General features: G+C 42.8%; 1 protein-coding gene across 6 annotated transcripts in view; it reads right to left on the bottom strand.

The window, feature by feature from the left end:
* Positions 1-19,691, bottom strand: part of DZIP1 (DAZ interacting zinc finger protein 1) — a 55,743-nt gene that overhangs the window by 20,257 nt on the left and 15,795 nt on the right. For 5 of the 6 annotated variants that reach the window (XM_058681719.1, XM_058681749.1, XM_058681729.1 and 2 more), the window contains 7 exons: positions 18,467-18,628; positions 13,932-14,069; positions 10,700-10,762; positions 4,190-4,330; positions 3,693-3,741; positions 2,487-2,543; positions 354-410 (listed from right to left, as the gene is read on the bottom strand). In XM_058681719.1, the coding sequence (XP_058537702.1) occupies positions 354-410; positions 2,487-2,543; positions 3,693-3,741; positions 4,190-4,330; positions 10,700-10,762; positions 13,932-14,069; positions 18,467-18,628 (667 nt within the window). The remainder of the gene's footprint in view (positions 1-353; positions 411-2,486; positions 2,544-3,692; positions 3,742-4,189; positions 4,331-10,699; positions 10,763-13,931; positions 14,070-18,466; positions 18,629-19,691) is intronic. The other variant, XM_058681760.1, reaches the window with a different exon arrangement.

Genomic DNA, 19,691 nt, shown 5'->3' with positions numbered 1-19,691 from the left:
TGCCCTGTGGCACGTGCTGGTTGGCTGGTCTAGTAGAAAATCACCTTCTTACCCAACACCTACTACTTTCCGCCCTAAATCACACATAATCAAAGTACTACTCAAAGTTAAAAATCTCTGCTTGTGAGTCCAGCAACATATACAGGTTTTACTTTATGCCTTTAGTAGGTATATTCACAGTTTACGATAATATTACATATGAAGGCTGTAGTTTTATTAACTGTTTTGCATTTGCTAAAACGTCTTCTGTTTTGTTTTGCATAATTACCCCCACAGAAGCACTTTTAGTTAATAAGTTCTCTGACTCAGGGCAGAAACTGCACATAAAATGCTGAGACTTGGCTGAAACTTACCGTGTGCCATTGTTAGACTTGGTTTAGCATCCAAAGTCTGTGGGGCTGAGGCAGTCACTGAAACAGCACAAAGAGAGAAAGCTCACAGGCTCCCGTAACAAAAGCATAAGCATCTCAACTTGATGATAATCAAGCACTCCTCCAATAAGTCAAGATATATACAGATCCTAAGGGACAAATGTTTCAGGTGACAGTCACCAGCTAACCTAAACCAATTCTCTGTAACAGATTTATTGAAATGCGGTTTGCCCTTTGAAAATACAGAATTCAGTGGTGTTTAGTGAACTCAGAGCTGTACAACCATAACCACTACTAATGTTAGAACATTTTCATCACACGCGCCCAAACATCCGTTAGCCACGACTCCCCATTTCTTCCTACCCACGGTCCCTGACAAGCACTGATCTACTTTCTGTCTCTGTGGATTTGCCTCATTTTGGGGCATTTCATATAAAATGGACTCAAACATTGGGGTCCTGTGTAAATGGCTTCTTTCACTTAACACCACATTTTCAAAGTTCATCTGTGTTGCACATCGCATGTTAGCATCAGCCAATTCCACTGTATGGACTGACCACATTTTATATATCTATTCATTAGATGACGGGTATTTGGGTGTTTCTACTTTTTGGTTGTTGTGAATAATGCTGATATGAACGTTCATGTACAATAAATCAGTTTTAAAAATCCAATCACTGGGCTGGAACACATTGTAAGAAGGCATTAACTCAGTCAAAGCCTTTAGAGAGAAGTCTGATTCAAGGAAGACTAAATGCTTTCTACTTTTAAAATATCGTCAGAAAATTAGATTCCACAGCCTCCCTTCCAATATTTGACAATTCTTACCTGAGGTTCCTCTCTGGACTATGTATTTGTCTGTCAGTTTTCTCTTCCACTAGCTTATTACGATAGATCTTTAATTCTAATCCTACTCTGAAAAATACTGGCCACAAGCCTTAGCTTCCTCCATGGGCATACATTTTTGTCTTTACAACGGCCACTGGTGAAAGTGTTCAACTCCTAGCTGTGTGTAAATGACACACACAGACCCTAGAAACAAGACCCTGAAAGCCATTTGCAACTTTCATAATCTAGATCAAGGTTTGCAAAAGTAAAACCCATGGAACATACTAGTCCACCATCTGTCTTTGTAAATAAAGTTTTAGTGGAACAAAAGATTGTTCCAATACTGTGCCAAGTACAAAGTATGAACAATAACAATTTAATGCCTTTTAACCTTGTCATCCTTCTACAAAATGCATTTTTTCCATAAGATGTAAGCCCAGCTTTTACCATCCCCTCAACCCCACTCTTGGCACGAACCTGCCCTTCCCTCCTCAGCACTTCTCACCCTCTTCTGCTTGCAGATGTAACATCGAGAGGCCTCCAGAAGCATTTGAGAAGACTGAGCGGTGAAAACCATTAGCATTTCCCAGTCAATTGTGCCAAATTCCCAAACATGCTCATCACTACTGTCCTGGGCCCATATGAATGGTACCGTCACTCAGCGCCTAGCCTCAGCCTGAACCCTTCCCTGGTATTCTGATCCCTGTTTGCACGCACGTCCTCTCTTGTTCAGGATCACCCTTACTTCCTCCATCCTTACGCTTTCCTGAATGGACTAAAAGAATAATAAGAATATTTCAACTGTTTAACTATTATTAGGAAAACAATCTTTCCGTTTCTAAACTCTTCAGATTATGTCTTTGTGGATTATAGCCAAACCCTGATGGTTCCGGAAGACAGACTTGCCGAGCCCTCCTCAAGTGAGTGACTGACGGAACACCAGGTCAAAGCCTGCAGCACTGACCCTCAGCGATGCCAAAATGTGGTGGCCACCCCACACAGTCACATTGTAAACCCACAAGTACAAGCATGGGAGGGACACAGAGAACAGACCTGACAAATAATAGGTTAGGTATGGCTAACCAAAAATCACCACAAAATTACATAGATATTTACAGTCTTGTCTTGGGTTTTAGAACTAGGTCAAAGCCAGGAATCAAAATAGATTATTATATACTTTGCAAACACACTGGTTTTCAAAGAAGAGTCTCTAAAAATAATAAGTCATGTATTGGTTTAGCACTATTAAAGTATCTTTTGAACCCTGAGGCTATTATAGAAACTTACTAGATACAGCTGGGGCAGTTGGCTTAGATTCGAATGTTTGCCAGGTTAAAGGATTCCCTGAAATAAAAAAGTTAATTAATTAATAACAAAAATCACAAGCTATGGGTCATATTTTGCCAGCCCTTATACTAATCTTTTCCCTCCGGAAAAAAAAAATTTACCAACATATAGTCACTCATCCAACAGAGTAAAGGTGTTTAACATAAATCCTTATAAAACTTTTTCCTAAAATTATGGTCAGTCAAATATTTATGCTAAGTAATTATATAGGTATTGCTCACTACCTGGACTCTCACCGTTTAAAGAGAAGTTATAGGGGACAATAGCCCTTCTCAAAGCTTTATCTCAAAACAAGAGGGAACCAAGTATGTAGGTCAATGAACCCCCAGGACCCCCAGATTCAAGGAGGAAATGTAGCTCATGCACCCATTACCAATCCCCAACCTGTGCTCCTCAAGCAGAGAAGTACCCCTTTAACAACCTGAGACAAGCAGGAACTTGGATTATTTGAAAGGGGTCCAGACAAAGGTAAATTTTACGCTTTATCAGGAAACCCTGCACTTCTGGCTCCAGCATCCCTTCTAGACTCGCTCCTGAATGAGACGGGAATTGTCTGTGCCCCAACTGTGCCTAGAATAAATCTTTAATCTCCAACTGCCATGGCTGAGAATGACACAGGAAGCCTCTCCAGTACTTTAGAGAAACTGAGGTTAGGGTCATTAACAATAGTTGTTGCCAGTGTTTAACAGGTGCACTTTATATATCCTCTCCCATGTAATCCTCATAACAAGACTATGATGTAGCTAACTCTTCATACTCCAACTTTAGAGCTGAGGAAACTGAGGCAGAGACTCACAGAGCCGCACAATGCTGGAGATGGGCGCCGAGCCCAGTCTGTCTCTAGACCTTTTGCTTTTAACTGTAAATTCACCTTATGGCACATCAGTCCAGAGGTATCGTTACTAAGGATGTATTTTGTGCATAACAGTATTCTGATAAAAAGTATATAAGGCCATTCAACAACAGTCTAGGTATTTAAAATTCTTCAACTTTCTGGATCTCAGTAACAGATCGCTAAAATTAAAGTCACCACAGGAATGTCATCTTAGTGCCTGTCAACCATCGGGACCCCACATTCTTCTGATGACTGGTGCATGGTTAGGGAGGCCCGCCTTGCCTCCAACACTGGGATCCTGGTCCACTCACCTTTGGGTTCACTGACACTGTTTAATGGTCTACTGGTAAACTCTTTAATCTGCAAAGAAAAACAGTTTTCTAACGATTCATGTTTGAAACCGGATAGGGACATGCTAGATAATGGACAAGATAACTGTACTTAGCAAATTAACTTTTTTCATGAAATCCCCCAAAGACAGGGGACAAATGGACTTTAGAGACATGAAGGCAAAAGTTTTATAGAAGCAGCATTTGGATTGGGCTTCTTCTCAAAGTAATCACGAAGAGAAATTCTTCTCTTCAAATTTATTCTAAATTCCAGTTGAATAAATCTGCTTGCTCTTTACAGCTTTTTAAAAATACCTTGAAAAAACTACTGGATGTGCTTTTACAAACAACCATATGGAAGAAAATATCCTACCTTCTTTATCTTATCCAACTTACAAATGCTCTAAAATAAAACAAAATGTTCTTAGATAAATTGTGCTACTTAAGGAAAAACAGTGCCAATATATAGCCCCAAATACCTGTTGTCTCTGCGTGATAATCAGTTCATTCTGTTCCTGGAGTCTCTGCCCTAGATCTTCTATCCTTTTCTTGTAGAAAACATTACTTGCATTTAGATCGTCTATCATGGAGGTTCGAAGTTTCTCTATATGTGACAAGAGCTGGAAAAAAAAAAAATCAAGGCATCGGTCTGCAAACTGTATGTGAAATGTCTCCATTCTGCGGTTTGTATGTATACACCCTGTGGCTCTTTGCTGGCCTTAGATTATCTGTGCACATCAAGTCACTGAATCCATCTTTGGGTACTGTATACCATGGCCTTGGCTGTATGAGGGCTTCATCTCTGTTCCTGGGGAGCTTGTGACCCATGACACACAACACTGATAGCATGAACAGCTGTGTGCACCTGAGCACATTGCATGCAATACCACAGGAATGAGCACTGATAAAGGGTCAGGGCCCCCCCCCAACCCCACCCCACAGAGTGGTTGCAACCCAATGCGGTCCTGAACCCTCAGGCGTCCACATGTGCCTGGGGTGGAGAGTCCACCTTAATTATTCATATGTCCAATGATCAAGTACCATCTCAGGCCCTTGGCAGGTTCCCAATAAATATTCGCTGAGAAAAGGAAGGTGGAAGGAGGGAGGAGCATGGGAGGGACACAGAGAACAGAAAGATACAAAGATTCATAAACAGATTCATCTTCAGAGATTTCATTTCAGGAAATGGAATCATATACTGGACATAAAAACCTTCAGGAAGAATTTGCTTTCAATAATTTAGGGAAAGATTATTAAAGCAATTTCACTACTCATTAAACAGAGGGGAAAAACACATGGGTCCTTGGAGCTAAAGACATTCCAAGCCTACACCCTGGAAATGGAGAAGGCTGTGTAGGCCAAAGAAAGGGGGCCGGTGAGCGTGCCTAGGAGAAATACAAAGAGTGTCTAAAGCAGCATTTCCCAACTTGCTTGGCTTTTTAAATCAGGGGTTGAGGGTGGGATGAATAGACAGAGCACAGAGAATTTTTAGGGCAGTGAAACCATTCTGTATGATGCTATAACAGTGGCTACATGTCATTTGACACTTGTCAAAATCTATAGAAATAGGAAGTGCAATACCAGGAGTAAACCCTAATGTGAACTATGGACTTCGGGTAACAATGATGTGTTAATGTAGGCCCAGCAATTCCAACACAGGTACCACCGTGGTGCGAGATGTTGATAATGGGGGAGGCTGTGCGTATAGAGGGGGGAAGGGGTATTTGGGAACGTTCTGTGCTTTCTGCTCAGTGTTGCTGTGAACTTAAAACTGCTCTAAAAAAATCTATTTACATTTAAAACAACAACAAGTTAATGCTCTCTCTCAATACATTGCACGGTCTTCCCACTGGAGTGCTCTGTGCCCAGAGAAGGTGAGACAAGCACTGGGTTGAACCAAGTGGAAAAGGTTTCCTGAGTAAGGATGAAGAAGAACCTTTCGTGTCCTAGCAGATGCCAAGAACCTCCCCCAGGAGAACACTGTCAACAACCTTCCCCACATTTTCTACAGACCATGAGGAGAGTGCCCAAAGCAGTCTGGGAAATGCTGAGCTGGAAAATAGAAGGAAAAGCCAGTGAAAATGTCCAGGCGTCTGGGTAGGAGTTTCTGATCAACAACATGTAGAGTCCGTCCAGACTCTCAGAAGATGGAGACACAGGACAAGCTAAGGGTTGGCAACATTTTGATATCGGAATTGAGAATGGACTAGAAAAGCCCAGAAAAGAGTCTGCTGAGAGAACAGTCTAAGCAAGGGACAGCCACAGATTATTTCAGAAAGTTGGAGCTCTTGAGCCCATTTCTTGTGACCTCCTACCATTCCAAGCACTATGCTCTTTTCTCTACCAGAACACAGTACTCTGTCCTCCTTTCCTTTTGTTATGTGACCACCATACAACCTCCCAAGCTCTAGAGTCTTCTGTCGGGTCAAAAGCGCATGCCATCGTTTATCTGTGACTCCCTTTGAACTCCTACCAATGTTATTTAAAAAAAAAAAAACAAAGAGCTGCCAAGAGGCCTAGGTAAAGCAATAAAAAGTTGGCAATCACAACTTCCCTTAAACAGAGAAATACAATATGTGCATTGTAGGAACAGTAGGCAGCAATCATGTGGAATAATTAATAGTTAGGTCTCAGGCAGAGATTACTAAACCTGATTGAATTCTCCCCTCTGTTAGGGTTTAAGAGAAGTTAAGGAAGGAGAAAAGCAGCTTCTGAACAGGCAAAACCAACAGACAATGGAGCAGCGTAGCCTAGCGGCAACTCAGACTCTCCACACTCCCAATAATACTTGGGGAAGCTCAGCCGACTCAGAACCAGGGAAGGCCTCTCCTCCCTCCACCAAACCACCAACAGTCCATCTTTCCATCACGCCTCGCAGTGGCCAAGAGTACAACTCTGCAACCTGCACTCTATTCTGGCCGGAGGGCCACCGGAACTCCTACAACGGTCTGGAGCACAGGAGGCTTTCAAGGAGCAAGGACTAAACACCATCCGCATTCGAAAGGAGGCCTGAATTCTGTCCCTAGATACCAACACTGTAAGACGTCCTGAAGGACAAGAGTTGAACCTCAAATCATAAGAGCAGTTGTTCAAACCATGGATCCAAAACAGAAACCATCCTAGACTAAATCAGAATCTCACTGAGTGGAGCTGGGCAAGAGTATTTTGGGAAAGAGCCTCTGGTCATGCTGAAGTGCATCCTGGTTAGGAACTACTACCTTAGAGCATCTTGAAGGGAAGCTAGAACATTCTCCCAGAAAAGCAACCGCTCTAAGTTGTCACTGCCTCTTCTCTCAAGCTGGCTCAGTGCCTGAAGCATGACAGGTGAGCAGGGCAACAAGGTAGACCAGCATGGCCTTGAGTTTAAGGGGGCCCGGGTTCATACCAGGGGCCTGTGCTCATACCAACAGATGACTCTTTCAACCCTGCTCTTCTGACCCCTCCAATCAGCATTCCTCCATCCATAACAAGGTTGAATGATCTCCTTGTTGGTTGACTAGCAACCTTCCACATTCATTCGGCAAATATTTAATGAATGCCAATCACACTTTAGGTTAGTCAACGTTGGGAATACAACAGAGAACCAGATAGGCAGAGTCCCTCCCTCGCAGGGCTAGTGATCCGATCAGATACAGTAAACAAGTGAATAAATAATCTAACTATGTGAAACAGCAATCAGAGTTACACTTGTGACATGATGGGAACCGTAAGGGAGGAGTCTACCTACTTAGAAGGTGTCAGATGACTTGTAAGCTAAGGCAAGAGGGGGGCTGAATTCTAAATGGCCCTCAAGTTTGTACCCCCAGACTACACACCCTGCGTAAAATCTTTCTCTTGGTAGAGTTATGAACTGAATGTTTGTGTCCGCCCCTCCATTCATGTGTCGAAGCCCTAATCCCCCACGTGATGTATTAGGAGGTGGGGCCTTTGGGAGGTGATTAGGTTTGGATGAATTAGGGTAGGGTCCTCATGATGGGATTAGTGCTCTTAAGAGAAACCAGAGAGCTATCTCTTGCTCTCTCCCTGCCCCATGAAGACACAGTGACAAAGCATCTGCAACAGGGCTCTTACCAGGAACTGAGCTGGCCTCCTGACTGTGCAACTTCTCAGCCTCCAGAACAGTGAGAAATAAACGTCCCTTGTTTAAAGCCACCCAGTCTATGGTATTTTGTTATAGCAGCAAGAGCAGACTCGAAGACATGGGCTGGTTGGAGTCTGAGATGTGCTTCTAACCAACACAAGACAGCAAACGTGAAGAGACTTAGCAGATACATTTAAAGCCCCCAGTCTGGGGCGCCTGGGTGGCTCAGCAGGTTAAGCGTCCGACTTCAGGTCAGGTCATGATCTCATGCATGGCTCATTAGTTTGAGCCCCACGTTGAGCTCTATGCTCACAGCTCAGAGCCTGGAGCTTGCTTTGGATTCTGTGTCTCCCTCTCTCTCTGCCCCTCCTCTGCTCAGGCTCTCTCTGTCTCTCTCTCAAAAATAAACATTAAAAAAAATTTTTTTTTTTAAGTCCCTAATCTGCTGACTCTGAGTTAATGCAAAGGGAGATTACCCTGCACGGGCCTTAGTCAGGCGAGCGCCTCTCTCCTGCTGGCCTTGGAAAAGTCAACAGCTGGGTAGTGAGCTGTGGAACTAAGGGTCCTGATCCTACTGTTAACCCTAAGGAGCTGCATATTGCCAATAACCTGAATGGGCCTGGAATGACCCTGAGCCCCAGATGAGAAAGCAGCCAAGCCCACGTCCCGAATGCAGCTGTGAGACTACAAGCACAGGACACCACCAGGCCTGTGCTCACGGACACTTCGAGAAGATGAATTGCTGGTAATTTGCTACGAGGCACAGAACACTAAGACAGAGGGGAAGGACAGCCATGTGAAGAGCAAATGGAAGGATGTCCCGGCAGCAAAGACCTTGTGTGAAGAGAAAAAGGCTGGCATGTTCTACAAGTGTCCCGAAGGCAATTGTGGTCAGAAAGTGTAGGTTCGGAGAGAGGATCCGGGATGAGGTGGCAGGTGGTGGCCAGTAGCCAGATGGTCTTGTCTGCTCCTTGGAGAGCAAACTGGGAAAAGGGAAGGTTGGAACTGGGAGACCAGTTACAGGGTCCTTTTCGAAATGGCGGGGGCTCGGTGGAGGGTAGGAGCAATGGAAATGGACAGAAGAACGTGGATATGAGACACGCAGCAGGCCCTGCTGATACCCCCGCGCTGGGTGCTGAGGGAGACATGGCTCAAGGCGTGCTCCTGACTGCTCAGACCAGGATGCCACCGAACAACAGAAAACCACATCTGGGGATGAGCCCGAGCACCTCATCTGAGACATATGACACCTGGGAAGCCCGAGGAGATACCAAGTACAAAGCTGGCTATCTCATCCGGAGCTCAGAGGGTAGTTTAGGCTGGAGAAATCAACATGGGCTTTACACCTACACGCAGCCATGACCTCACTTTAACAAACTCTCTGCTCAATCCCTAGAGCCCCAGAACTATGAGAAATAAATATCTGTTGTTTGTAAGCTACCCAGTCTACCGTATTTTGTTATAGCAGCCGAGCCGACTAAGACACAGCAGACACAGGGCTACAACGTACATATGAAGTGAAAAGATAGATCCAAGTTTTCCTGTCTCAAATAAAAGTACTTTAGATTTTCTGCACCAGTGCAATAATGCTTAAATTTGGGATGTACTCAGTTGAAAGGCAGTATTATAATCAAACTGTTTTCACTAAAATGGAAGAATTGTTCACATTAAATTATCTTTATTTTTTTCTTAATTTTTTTAATGTTTACTTATTTTTGAGACAGAGAGAGACAGAGCATGAACAGGGGAGGGGCAGAGAGAGAGGGAGACACAGAATCCGAAACGGGCTCCAGGCTCTGAGCTGTCAGCACAGAGCCCAACGCAGGGCTTGAACTCACGGACCGTGAGATCATGACCTGAGCCGAAGTCGGACACTCAACCGACTGAGCCACCCAGGAGCCCCAAATTAAATTATCTTTAATAAAATTAAAGATTATTTAGACTACTGACGTGCAATGTGAAAAAATCAGAAACGATGGGTTCAGCAATAAAGGAATGATCAATAATAACTTACGATACATCTACAAGATCATTCTATAGCCATTAAAAAAATTATGATTTTGAAGAATATTTTTATTTTTTTAAACATTTTTTTTTTAATTTTTTTAACGTTTATTTATTTTTGAGACAGAGAGAGACAGAGCATGAACGGGGGAGGGTCAGAGAGAGGGGGACACAGAATCCGAAACAGGCTCCAGGCTCCGAGCTGTCAGCACAGAGCCCGACGCGGGGCTCGAACTCACGGACCGCGAGATCATGACCTGAGCCGAAGTCGGCCGCTCAACCGACTGAGCCACCCAGGCGCCCCTGAAGAATATTTTTAAAAACACGAGAATACTGGGGAGCCTGGGTGGCTCAGTTGGTTGAGACTTCGGCTCAGGTCATGATTTTATGGTTCATGGGTTTGAGCCCTGCATCAGGCTCTGTGCTGACAGTGCAGAGCCTGGAGCCTGTTTCAGACTCTGTGTCTCCCTCTCTCTACCCCTCCTCTGCTGGTTCTCTGTCTCTCTTTCTCTCTCAAAAGCAAATAAACAATTAAAACACACACACACACACACAAGAATGTTAAAAAAACAACAAATCCCCAAAAAACCAGAAGAAAGTTTACAATCTATTAAGTGAGAAGCGTACACAGTGATAAAGCATGATTCAAAATTTGTAAGACCCTAAGTATGGGTTTCAAAACATACAGAAATGCTACATTTATGGCACAGAAAACAGACCAAAAGAAGTTACAACCAAGTAGTTAGCAGTGGTTATCATTGGTGTAGATATTATAATTTTCATTTCTGTCACACATTTCTCCATAAAATTTGTTAAGCAGATAAACACTACCTTCGCCATAGAGAAAAAACATATATTCTTTTAAAAAATGACCCACCGACAGACCCTGGCTTCTTAGTCTTACCCGACCCTTCTCTTTCTTGTGTTCTTGGTGAAGAGCTTGAACTCGGGCGGTCCACTTGCTTTCCTACGACACAGTAAAACAACAGTAATTTATGTGCAATAAAATTGACTCAAAATGGAAGTTTCCTTTGTAGTGAGTACCTCTGGAACCCAACTACCTACTTGGTAAAATTTTAGCAAGCATTTTTTAGATTATAGATGTTCAAAAGTGTCTAAATACATTTGCACATGGTTATCATCTTAAACTCTAAGGCAGGGGTCAGCAAACATTTTCTCTTAAGGGACTAATAGTAAATATTTTAGGCTCTGGGGCCAAAGGACTCGGTCACCACTACCAGCAGTAGGAGAACATCCACTAGATAATACATAAATGGGTGGGCATGGCTGTGTTCCAATAAAATTTTGTTTTCAAAAATAGGTGCTAGTTTGGCAGTCGAAGGAGCTAAAAGGAAACACCAGGGTTTCTTTTTTTTTTTTTTTTAATGTTTATTTATCTTTAAGAGAGAGAGAGTGCAAGATGGGGAGGGGCAGAGAAAGTGGGAGGGAGACAGAGAATCCGAAGTTGGCTCTGTGCTATCAGCACAAAGCCCAATGCGGGGCTTGAACCCACGAACTGTGAGATCATGACCTGAGCCAAAGTCAGGTACTCAACTGACTGAGTCTCCCAGGTGCCCCAAGAAACACCAAGGCTTCTGAGGCCTTGGGTTCTGACCTGACAACACAGCTCACAGGAAGGAAACAAAAGAATTTTAGGTGGGACTTTGGGATTCATAATTAGGTCCTTCAATTCCTGAGCCCAGCTCACAGGGAGCAACTGTCAACAGTTCAATACAAGACACAATTCGCAGTTCCCTACCACATGCCAGGGGCCTCGCTGGGCTGTCGTGGCCGGGTGGGTGAGGACTGAGGGACACACTCTGCCTTGAATAGGAGGAAAGCGGACCTAACAATAGACAGCCCCCCCATAAGGTGCATGTGAGCGACCTTCTCAGGACCTCTGCTTGAGGGAACTACCCAAATGCAATAGCCCAGAGGTCCAGGAGAACTCTCTAGAAGAGGTGCTGCCCCAGCTGAAGAATTAAGCCGCAGGTCCTGAAAACTGAGAGGTGTGTGACAAAGAAAGCCACAAGGGCAAAAGCAGAACAACAGAATGCTGTCTCCTGGGACCCATGAGCTGTTTGGTGCAGCTGGGAGCGTTGAGGTAAAGCCGAGAACAGTGCGGGATACCACAGGGTCCAGATCCTCAGGGAGTCTGGCTGCTGATTAAGGATTCCAGACTTGGCTCTGTGAAGAATGGGGAGCCGTGGGAGGATAAGACAGCACAGTGACGTGGCCGGCCTGGCTGCACGGTGGAAGGCCAATGGCCGGGGAGAGAGGCAAGACGTGAGCAGCAGCGTAAGAAACAGTGGCAGTGGTCTGTATTCCAAAAATACGCTTACTTTTTAAAATGATATGTATATATATATATTTTTTTAATTTTTTTTTTCAACTTTTTTTTTTTTTTATTTATTTTTGGGACAGAGAGAGACAGAGCATGAACGGGGGAGGGGCAGAGAGAGAGGCAGACACAGAATCGGAAACAGGCTCCAGGCTCCGAGCCATCAGCCCAGAGCCTGACGCGGGGCTCGAACTCACGGACCGCGAGATCGTGACCTGGCTGAAGTAGGACGCTTAACCGACTGCGCCACCCAGGCGCCCCTGTATATATTTTTTAATATAATTTATTGTCAAGTTGGCTAACACGCGGTGTGTATGGTGTGCTCCTGGTTGGGGAGGTAGATTCTCGTGGTTCATCGCTTACATACAACACCCAGTGCTCATCCCAACCAGTGCTCTCCTCAATGCCCATCACCCATTTTCTCCTCTCCCCCATCAACCCTCAGTTTGTTCTCTATATTTAACAGTCTCTTATGGTTTGCCTCCCTCTCTGTTTGTAACTATTTTTTCCCCTTCCCTTCCCCTATGGTCTTCTGTTAAGTTTCTCAAGTTCCACACATGAGTGAAAACATATATCTGTCTTTCTCTGACTGACTTATTTCACTTAGCATAATGCCCTCCACTTCTATCCATGTTGCTGCCAATGGCCAGATTTCATTTTTTATCATTGCCAAGTAGTATTCCATTGTATATATAAACCACATCTTCTCTATCCATTCATCAGTTGATGGACATTTGGGCTCTTTCCATAATTCGGCTATTGTTGAAAGTGCTGCTATAAACATTGGGGTACACGAGCCCCTATGCATCAGCACTCCTGTATCCTTTGGATAAATTCCTAGTAGTGCTATTGCTGGGTCATAGGGCAGGTCTATTTTTAATTTTTTGAGGAACCTCCACACTGTTTTCCAGAGCAGCTGCACCAGCAATGCAAGAGGGTTCCGTTTCTCCACATCCTCACAAGCATCTGTTGTTTCCTGAGTTGTTAATTTTAGCCACTCTGACTGGTATGAGGTGGTATCTCAATGTGGTTTTGATTTGTATTTCCCTGATGATAAATGATGTTTAGCATCTTTTCATGTGTCTGTTGCCATCTGGATGTCTTCTTTGGAAAAGTGTCTATTCACGTCTTTTGCCCATTTCTTCACTGGATTCTTTGTTTGTCGGGTGTTGAGTTTGGTAAGTTCTTTATAGTTTTTGGATACTAATCCTTTATCCAATATGTCGTTTGCAAATATTTTTTTCAACAAAATCCTAAATTCATAAACTTTAATCTCCATTTGTTTCCTGGTAAAAAGCAATGTTCCCCTAAACCAGGAGGGTGAAAATTGCCAGAATGACAACTGTGCTGATTATGGATGCCACTTTCCACATGACTGTAATTAGGTTTCATAAATGAAGAAGACCATCAGTATAGCAATGCAGCCAGATATTTCAGCTCTAAAAATAAAGTTAGTGCTTCATTACGCCTTTCTAGGCCTTTTGACAGCAGGGACCTACCTCTGAAATACGAAAAATAAACTCTAAGGTAATCCCACACAATTCAAGTTGATACTGTGTTAGCCAAAAATGAAACAGTTTTGCCAACTAGTCTATATCTGCATCTGTTAGTCAATCAACAAGCATCTAATGAACGGCTATGATTAATTATATGTGTATTAGGAGACAAGAAGAAAAGAACTAGCTTCATGGTCACGGGAAGAGACAAACCCTTTTTTTGTAGGAAATGCTTGCTGTAAACTGCTTCAGGAAGAAAAATTAGGCCCCGGCTGCAGTTACTGGCCACTGGCACATACCTGACTATCAAGAAGTTGCATCACATTCTGGAAATCCTGGGGATACTGAGGACGTTCTTCTTTAAACTCATGTACGTCTTTTAATGTGCCAATATTGGACTTGATCTGCATGTTGGACTTCTGGATTTCTGACAATTGCTATGAAAGAAAATAAATGCAAACTCACTGGCGCAGATATTTATACTTTTAAAAGACTGAACACAAATAAAATTGGGGAACATGTAGCCACTTTTATTTTCATTTAATTTTTTTTAGTGTTTATTATTTTTTTTCAGACAGAGAGAGAGAGAGAGAGAGAGAGAGAGAGCAGGGGCAGAGGAGGGGCAGAGAGAGGGAGACACAGAATCTGAAGCAGGCTCCAGACTCCACATTGTCAGCACAGAGCCTGACGTGGGGCTCTAACTCACAAACTGTGAGATCATGACCTGAGCCGAAGTCGGATGCTTAACTGACTGAGCCACCCAGGCGCCCCAACATGTAGCCACGTTTAAATCCGACTATCCTTACTAGATGCTTGTTGTGCTTTCTCCTTCTCCCACCTACTGGTTTTCCTGTTTTCTTTCTGCTGCTTTCCAGTTTTTCCAACAGCATATGTACAGGGTGATTGCAACAGAAAGGACAACCTAACTTTCTAATCTTATACAATGGGTCTTAAAATTTCTGATGGGCACACAACAGTGTCCAGGAACAGAGGAACTGAGTGCAGCTGGTTCTTATGATTATTTATTTTTATTTTTTTACTTATTTGTATTCCTAATATAAATACAATTTTTAATGTTTATTTATTTACTTATTTATTTATTTTGAGAGAGGCGGTGAAGGTGGGGGGGGGGGCATGTGCAGGGGAGAGGTAGAGAGAGAGAGGGAGATGGAGAATCCCAAGCAGGCTCCGCCCTGTCAGCATGGAGCCCGATGCGGGGCTCGAACTCATGCACTGTGAGATCATAACCTGAGCCGAAACCAAGAGTCAGATGCTTGACTGACTGAGCCAGCCAGGTGCCCAGGTTCTCATGACAATTGAGCAATTGAGTGGTGAGGCCACCATCATCCTGCAACTGTATCCGTGAACCCATTAGGGACAACATGTTTTAATTTTACCTATTGCTTGTTATGTTATTCCTAAAGTTAGCAGCTGTAAAAAACTCCCTCAGAAAAATCACAGAAGGTAATACGTTAACTGAAGAAACAAAAGGGTGGGGAGCATCGCTCCCCTGCTTAAATCTGGGCTGAACACAGCAACTTCTTTTCAAAGAGTACAGTGTGAAATTGGTGGAGGCTGACTTCTCAGCAGAGAAACTTGACCGACACAACCTGAGCCGGGTGATCAAGGTCAACACCAACAACCATTAATCATGAAGAGAGTATTACCCTTCAGATGATGTGATGAAAACTGTAACTTTATCACTGAGGGTTTCATCCCCCATACCTGTAAGCCCAGTCTAACCAAGAGAAGACTCCTGGGTGAATTCCAGTAGAGGGGCGTCCTACTGACAAGTAAGGTACTCCTCAAAATTGTCCAGGTCACTGAAAACAAGTCAGAGAAACTGTCTCAGACAAGCTAAGGAGGTGTGACAACTAAATATCATGTGGTATCCTGGAGAGGACCCTGGAGCAGAAAAGTGACATTAGGTAAAAGCTAAAGAAGTGGAACCACAGTATGGAGTTTAATTAATACTAATATATCAGTATTGGCTCATCAACCGTAACAAATGTACCAGACTAAGTTGTCAGTAAGATGGAAAAGTGTACAGGGTAGGAGAGGGGGGTGTTACATGAAATTTTCTGTACTGGATGCTCAATTTTTCTGTAAGCTTAACTATTCTAAAAAATGAAGTCTATTATAAATAATAATTTTAGGGGCACTTGGATGGCTCAGTCAGTTAAGCATCCAACTCCTGGTTTCCACTCAGTTCATGATCTCTCAGTTCATGAGTTTGAGCCCTGCGTCGGGCTCTGGGCTGGCAGCACGGAGCCCGCTTGGGATTCTCTCTCTCTGCCCCTCTCCCACTCACACTGTTTCTGTCCCTCTCAAAATACATAAATAAACTTAAAAAATAATAATAATTTTAAAAACCATCTATAGCTAAAAATGGGCAAACAACCCACATGTTGCCAACTGGTGAACAGACAAATGAAATACGATATTCATGGTTGTTGGCGAGGATGTGGAGAAAGAGGATCTCTTTTGCATTGTTGGTGGGAATGCAAGCTGGTGCAGCCACTCTGGAAAACAGTATGGAGGTTCCTCAAAAAACCAAAAATAGAACTCCCCTATGACCCAGCAATTGCACTACTAGGCATCTATCCATGGGATACAGGTGTGCTGTTTCGAAGGGACACATGCACCCCCATGTTTATAGCAGCACTATCAACAATAGTCAAAGTATGGAAAGAGTCCAAATGTCTATTGACAGATGAATGGATAAAGAAAATGTGGTATATATACGTACATATATATATATACATACATATATACACACACATACATACACAATGGAGTATTACTCAGCAATCAAAAAGACCCCTGGTGCAGGGGTCAAAAAAGAAACCATGGATAGAGAAATTACTGCCTAGGTGTTCTGATGCTTAGAAACAACAACCAAGGAGAGGTGATATGGAATGACTGAACCAACAGGAAGTTGTAGCCCTACAAAAAAGACACAGTGAACCATCCAAATTTATTCCCTTTCAACTTTTTATCTGCAAATTACAACTTACAGAAATGTTGAGGGGCACCTGGGTGGTTCAGCTGATTCAGCAACTGACTCTTGATTTCGGCTCAGGTCATGATCTCACAGTTCATGAGATTGAGCCCTGCATTGGGCTCTGCACTGACAGCATGGAGTCTGCTTGAGATTCTCTCTCTCTCCCTCTTTCTCTCTCTGTTCTTCCCCTACTAGTGCTTGTGCACTCTCTCAAAATAAATAAAAATTTAAAAAAAAAAAGGAAAAAGAAAAGTTGAAAGAATAATATAATGAACACCCATTTGGACCAATTGTTAACATTTTGCCATGTTTGCTTTATAAAGATATGACAGGGCTGGCAAATTTTCTGTAAAGAGCCAGATGGTATTCTGGTTTCGGGAGACACATAAGGCCTTGGTGATAATCACTCACCTGTACGGCTCCAGCACAAAAGCACCACAGACAAAGTGTAAAGGAACACATGTGGTCGTATGCCAATAAAACTTATGGACACAGAAATGTAAACTTCATGTAATTTTTATGTGTTGTGACATATTCTTCTTATGACCTTTTCAACCATTTAGAAATATTGAAACCTTTCTTGGCTCACTGGCCATACAAAGATGGGTGGTATGTCAGATTCGGTTCACAGGTTGTAGTTTCCCTACCCCTACGCAAGAGTTTAAGGTGCTTTAGAGAAGGCCTTGAACCATATTCCAAAAATATCTTTCCATTTTAGTTTGTAAAACTTGTTGGCCCCTAGAGGGAGCTCAAGGATCTTGCTTCCTTTCCCCAAGGGTGACCCGGGACTGGGCTGCCCATCCAGCTCAAGTCATTCTTCGCTGGAGGACAGCGATCACTGTCACAGAGGTTAAGGTCCCAGCCCAGCAAGCCATGTCTCTGTCTATGCATGTGACCAGGGCAGTGTGGAACAAGACTGCTCCTATAGAGGATGGAGAGTCATTTAGTTACATTCTGCTTGCTCAGAACAGCTGTCCTTCCCACCGGCCAGGAAGGGACCTGGCAAAAAAAATTCTACTTCTGTCTTTGTGGGTTGGCTTTCTTCTTCCACATTGGTGATCTGTGTCAGTCTTTCTGGAAAGTTCCTTTGGAACTTAGAAAGCTTCAGAATTCAGGGAGGAGGCTTATGGCTTATTGGCTATCCTAACGAGCTAAGGAAACAGAGACCCTCTTCTATGATCTGATCAAGGGTATCAAATGTACCAAGTGTTCTTTTTTTTTTTTAAGATTTATTTAATCTTTATTATTTTATTTTATTTTATTAAAAAATTTTTTTTAACCTTTATTGATTTTTGAGACACAGAGAGAGCATGAACGGGGGAGGTTCAGAGAGAGATGGAGACACAGAATCTGAAGCAGGCTCCAGGCTCTGAGCTGTCAGCACAGAGCCCGACGTGGGGCTCGACCTCATGGACTGTGAGATCATGACCTGAGCTGAAGTCAGACACTCAACCGACTGAGCCACCCAGGCGCCCCATAATCTTTAGTTTTTTAGTTAATCCCTATACCCAACATGGGGCTTGAACTCACAACCTCGAGATTAAGCACTGCATGCTCCACCGACTAAGCCAGCCAGGAGCCCCTCAAATGTACCAAGTGTTCTGCACATGCGTTTGGAGCCAAAGCTCCCACTTTCAAAGAAATGACTTTTCTGACTTGCTCTGTCTTCTGTATGTCTCAAGCTCCCTCAGGACTCTCAAGAAAGGGGCTGTCCGGACCAAGGCACAATAAAGTGATTTCTAGATCCACTGGCCATAATGCCATTCTAATGTTACCTCTCAAGGCAACAATCCTACCAATACTATGAGGAGTACTTGGTTTAATACTTACATATTCTAATGCTGAATTCTTGGAGGTCAATTCTTTAAACTCCTTCATAAACATTTCCTTGACTTTTTCCATTTCATCAACTAGTTTCTCCTTTTCTTCTTCTTTCCATCTATCAAATAACTTCAGAAATTCTTCCTCTTTTGTTTTCTGCATTTCATATTCCTGAAATTATTTGAATGCATGGTTTTAAAAGTTTTATGTGAAGCAAAATTTTAAATAAATGACATGTGCAAAATTTTAAATAAATGGACATAGCTCCAGCTAGTATTGAGTGTATCAGTTAGGTGTGCAATAGTACTTCATATAATGGCAACGTCCACAGCGATTTTTCCAAACCAAAAACAGCACATGGCATCCTTTCATCCTTACACCTCTTAAAATACAAACACAGAAGTCCAAAGTCTCAAGAGTTCGGTGATCTATGAACTTGTATAGTAGATATGCAATAATATGTAAAATGTAAACATCCTTTAAAAGAAAATGTCTATTGAGCAGAAGAACCATTCTCAATACTGTATCAATTTGGATAGAGTAGCCCCATCTCACTCGCAAAACACAAATTCCTATTTATACAATCTAAATTCATGTCTAGTCAATCAGCCTTTGATTTCTCAATGACCTTCAGTTTTGGGTTGTTTTGTTTTGTTTTTTGTTTTTTTACCTAACTGCAGACTTAACACAATAAACAAACTTAGTCTGACATATACAGAACACCCAAGAGCAGCAGAACATACATTCTTGTTAAATGCTCATGGAAGATTCACCAGGAGAGAGCAAATGTTAGGTCACAAAAGAGTCTCAAAAATTTTAATTATTTATTTTTAAGTTTATTTATTAATTTTGAGGGAAGGGGGAGAGGCAGAGAGAGAGGGAGAGAGAATTCCAAGCAGGCTTCCCCACTGTCAGCGCAGAGCCCGATGCGGGGCTCAAATCTCATGAACCATGAAATCATGACCTGGGCTGAAGTCAAGAATAGAATGCTCAACCGACTGAGTCACCCAGGCTCCCCTCTCAATAAATTTTAAAAGACTGAAAGTGTGCTAAATATTTCCCAACCACAGTGGAATGAAGCCAGAAATCAATAACAGAAGAAAATCTGGAAAATTCACAAATACTTAAAAAATTAAACACTGTACTCTTAAGCAACCAATGAGACAAAGAAAAACTCACTAGGGAAATTAGAAAATACTTTGAGATGGATGAAAATTAAAACACAACATACCAA

The sequence above is a fragment of the Neofelis nebulosa genome, chromosome 1, assembly GCF_028018385.1.
Source record: "Neofelis nebulosa isolate mNeoNeb1 chromosome 1, mNeoNeb1.pri, whole genome shotgun sequence".
NCBI lineage: Eukaryota > Metazoa > Chordata > Mammalia > Carnivora > Felidae > Neofelis > Neofelis nebulosa.
Note: the sequence above shows the minus strand (reverse complement) of the source record. Positions and strands in the feature narration are given on the sequence as shown.